Source organism: Cynoglossus semilaevis, chromosome 13 (genome assembly GCF_000523025.1).
Source record: "Cynoglossus semilaevis isolate Cse_v1.0 chromosome 13, Cse_v1.0, whole genome shotgun sequence".
Taxonomy (NCBI): Eukaryota; Metazoa; Chordata; class Actinopteri; order Pleuronectiformes; family Cynoglossidae; genus Cynoglossus; species Cynoglossus semilaevis.
The window spans coordinates 17,915,373-17,920,042 of NC_024319.1; the positions used below are offsets into that span (position 1 = coordinate 17,915,373).

Below are 4,670 nucleotides of genomic sequence, written 5' to 3' on the forward strand. Positions count from 1 at the left end.
TTGTGCCTGTAACGCGGTGGGTAATTGCAGTTCAGTGAATGCACCTGGAAGACGAGCGCCTCCCATCGTCCAATCAAAGTGGAGATCCTACGTCATACCTAAGTTGTGTGTATATATGCACGTGTGTAGATACATATGTACATATATATGGGAATGATTTGATGTCAGTATTTAAAGGTTGTGGTATTCTTACACAAAAACATAAGCAGCATATCTTTATTTTTTATTTTATTTATTATTATTATTATTGGACTATTTAGTCAGATTTTTATCTGTACAAACGACTATATGAGTTGCTGCCACCTAGTGACTGGAGGCTTGTTATCATTCAAGGATTACAGCAGTTGTACACCTATGTCCAGCGTGCCATATTCCATTGGAAGGTTTGAGCCCAAGCTATATTCATTGTTTATATATTTTTTTATTTTCCATCACATTAAAATGAATAAAGGTTGATTCCATGTACAAATGATTTGCTGTCGTAGTTACAAATAATTTAAAAATTAAGTTATATATTTTATATATGATATAGTCCTTGTTCGATTTGCAATTTAATTTAACCCTGTCACCACTGAAAAAAAAATACATTACAAAATATGTAATAAAATACCAAAAAAAAATCACTAGCAACATGTAATGTTTAAACAGTATATGCATGTTATCAAAACATCACTTGGGTAAATATTACCAATAGCATTTTTTTCTAATGCTAATGCTAATTGGGGTAAATCTAATTATATTTGTAATAAAAAAACAAAACAATATACTGAGGGCTAATAATATGTGCACACATTATTTTTTTACATTAAAATCATTTAAAATACAAAGAACATCTCAATGTTTTTTAATTTGCTGTTTTTTTTAAAACAGCACAAAATCACAATAAAATACCATCGAGTGGAAAAGTGGAGGTACGTTAGGTGAAAAAGGGGTAAAATAATATATTCCAGGTATAGGCCACATGACATGAGTGAACAGATGCACATCAAAATGTCCATCCATCCATCCATCCATCCATTTTCATCCGCTTATCCGTTTCCGGGTCGCGGGGGCAGCAGTCGCCACCCAAATCACATTGCACCATAAAATGTCGTTGTTTTATAAAATAATGTAATGTAATGTAATTAAACGTAAATCAGTAAAAAAAAAATCGTAATCAATATTCACATGCCGTCGTACGCGGAAACAAAAGAGTTTACCTCTATGGAAAAATAAAAGAGTCATTCAGTCTCCAGTGTGTTTTCAATAACACTCCGAGGTCCATGCTGATTCTGCAGCTTTAGCTGCAGCTCCTTAAACAGATGGTCCCGTTCCTCCACATCCTGCAGAATTTGCTATTAAGGCAAAAAAAAAAAAAAAAGAAATAAAAATAGAGACATTGTTCAGTCAGTCTCACAGATTGTCACGAATAACAAATGAAATAGTTATATATAGCACGGGTCCTCAAAACGAAGTGACCCCAGGGACTGACCGGTGTCGGTCCTATAGGTTTTTTGTGGCATTAGGCCTCATAAGTAGTAGTAGATCAAAATATAATATGAGTAAAACTGCAAAACAAAATTGTCACTAACTGGAATTTGGAATTTTTTGGACGCTAACTTAACAAAGTTGTGTGTTTGACAAAACTAACTGGAATTTGGAATTCTTTGGGCGCTAACTTAACAAAGTTGTGTGTTTGACAAATGCCTAGTTTTTTTTTTTTTTAAAGATAATCAATCAAGATAAGACATTTGAAAGGCATTTCACCCCAAATTCATACTAATTTCTGACAAAAGAATATTATCTTGGGACATTCTGACCTTTATTAGCTATTAGACACACACATAAGTCATCTGGTGAAGGCTAAGAATTCATTTTAAGTACTGTGTTTTTCGGACTATATGTCTCACTTTTTTTTCCATCCTTTGCTGGGTTTGCGGTTTATCTCTTGTATATAGAAATATATAATTTCATATGTTTGTTATTTTCATCAAGTTGCGAGTGCGTAACCAAGCTCCATTTTTCCACTTGACACCCTTTCTTTCTATCTCCCTTCACCGCCAGTACAGTGTCCCTCGCATGGTTATTTCACCCATTTTTATAACAATAATATAAAATAATTTCTTAATTATTATTATTTTATATTATCAGTATATTTGTTTATATCTATGTTTTTGAGGTTTGGATGAAGGGTTGATTTTAGTTTTATTAATTCATAGTATATTTCTAGGGGGCTGGAACGAATCAATTGGTTTTAGTTATTTTTAATGGGGAAAATGCAATCGAGATACGAGTCAATCGAGACACGAGTGCTGTTGTGGAACGGATTAAACGCTACCACTGAAAATGTACATGTTCGTTATTTTCACACTGACAGCCGCTAGAGGGCACTGTAGGCTTGTGTACCAGAATCTGTTACTCCTGTAAATCGCATTTTTTTTCATCCTATGGACTTTTAGGCTTGAAAATATGGTAAGCAAAAAAAGCCAATGTTTTGTTGGTGCTGCATAATTTTTTTTTTCCAAGTTTCTGATTCAAATAATAAATCTGTGCAGGCCAAAGATGCTTCATGTTAACGAGCCCCTTCGTACATATAGCTTATCTTCAACGTGATCTTCGTGAGCGAAGTTTACCTCTATGAGTTTATCTCTCTTTTCAAGTCTCTCTCTCAACAACCTCTCCTCTCGCTGCATCTCCTCTCTTCTGTTCTGCCACAACCTCTCACTCTCCTTCTTTTCCTTCTCCTTTTGCCTCAGCTGTTGACGAGTGTCTCTGAGTTGAGCCATCATCGAAGACACTTTCTCACTGTGATTCTCCTGTTGAGTCTGTTAACGAGAAGAAAGCACAAGAAGCAATCATTACAAAGTTTAGCATTTGGATTTCTTTAAGCTTTTACCAAATATTAACACAGTGGACCTCCATTTTTATTACTAAAAACTAGTGATGTGCGGATCGATCCTGAAATATCGATACTTCCGATTCCGGATCTTTATGCTCTGAAATCGATTCCGAAATCAAAATATCGATACTTTTGATACTTACGCATTCTGAGATGAGGTGTATCCTAAACAGAAACATGGTGAAAAGTATCCAAATTATTGAGATGTTGTCTAAGTGACGCTCGGTTGGTGGGACTACTTCTTCTTCCGCCTGGGTGTGTGCGTCATGCGTAAGCACAGGGGCTCTACTCCGTGCTCTCACTCAGTCACTTTTGATGGGAATTTCGGCTCTTTTTTTAGAGAACCGGTTCTTTTGGCTCGGTTCACCGAAAAAATACGACTCTTTCGGGTCCCAAATGGCTCCTCAGATTTTTTTATGTATTTTTTTTAATTTTTGTTTTACAGATAACATGTTTTCAGAGTTTGAAACATTGTTTTGACATATTTTATATGATTGTGTTCTCAAGTTTTTCTATTGTTGTGTTGACTGTATAGTAAATGAGGCAGCAACCTCAGTACACTCCAGAGTTTAAAATAAATAAATAAAAAACTCTGCCTTGGATTCTTAAAGAAGCTATGATTTGAAATACACTTTTTTTTTTTATTTAAAAGACAAATGATAAAAGATCGGTATCGATATCGGTATCGGCGATACCAGCCCGAATTTGACTCGGTATCGGATCGGAAAGGAAATTGGTGGTATCGAATATCACTACTAAAAACTGTTATCAAGTTATATCCAGTATACGTTTACATATTCTTTCTGCTTTGTATGCTGTTTAAAAACAGACAAACAGCTCCAATTCAATTCTTTCTTCCAGTATTTAATGAAATACAGTTTTGTTTTTTTTTTAAATTACCTAAAACTCTCTACAGTACTGTTTAGGTTCACTATGTTCACAATATTAGCATGTAGGGCAAAAATATCAAATAGGTTCAAAACTGAAATCCAATAATTAAATTATACATGGATGGATAGATGATTTTTTTTTTTATTGTGTTTTCAATGGTTCCAAGGTTCCAGCTATCTCACCTGCACCATGTCCTGGTATTCCTGCAGTGCTGTGGTCAGTTCAGTGACCTGCTGGCATAAGGCCACACCATCTGCCTGCCGTGCTCCTGACACGACTTCTTCTTCTGACGTACCTCTAACAGTCTGAGAGGTAAAAGCCTGAGGAAAAACGATGTTGAGAAATTAGAACTTTTCTCTGCAAATAAATGTATTACTTAAGAGCCTTTATAGCCTTTAAATCTGACCATTTGTTACCCGTTACGTTTGGTATCACGACGTTGATGTAAACTAGTGACAATACTTTTGTTTTAGAGTTTTTTGAGACTGTTCTCCGGCCTATGTCTCGAGCAGGTGCAGTGAGGTTTGTGGTTAAGGCCCTGAATCCCTTTAAATACAATAACCGTAAAATTAAATAACATATTAACCTTCAATCTTTTATAAAACAGGCAATTCAGCAAAACTATAACTAGTAAAAGAGAATTATGGACTTATGGACAATATCGGATTGAAAACGGATACATTGAAAACCGTTGATGCTCCATGATAGCAAACTTGCTTCATGCCTCCACAATTTATACGTAATTTTCGACCTCATTCCCGTAAGCTTAGTCTCTCTGCTTCAATGGATGTTGTTATTTGTTTTTATTCATCGGTATTAATTTTTTTCGTTATTGGTCGGCTGTAGCCGAACATAAAACCGATAGATAGATAGATTAGACAGATTAGATAGATAGATAGAT

At 35.1% G+C, this 4,670-nt stretch overlaps 1 protein-coding gene across 1 annotated transcript in view; it reads right to left on the reverse strand.

Annotated features, from left to right (window-relative positions):
• Positions 1–4,670, reverse strand: part of LOC103388836 (calponin homology domain-containing protein DDB_G0272472) — a 16,994-nt gene that overhangs the window by 1,540 nt on the left and 10,784 nt on the right. Inside the window, exons 9-11 of the mRNA XM_008324029.2 lie at positions 3,952–4,089; positions 2,613–2,804; positions 1,200–1,334 (exon numbers count right to left, since the gene is read on the reverse strand). Of these exons, the coding sequence (XP_008322251.1) occupies positions 1,221–1,334; positions 2,613–2,804; positions 3,952–4,089 (444 nt within the window). The 3' untranslated portion in view covers positions 1,200–1,220. The remainder of the gene's footprint in view (positions 1–1,199; positions 1,335–2,612; positions 2,805–3,951; positions 4,090–4,670) is intronic.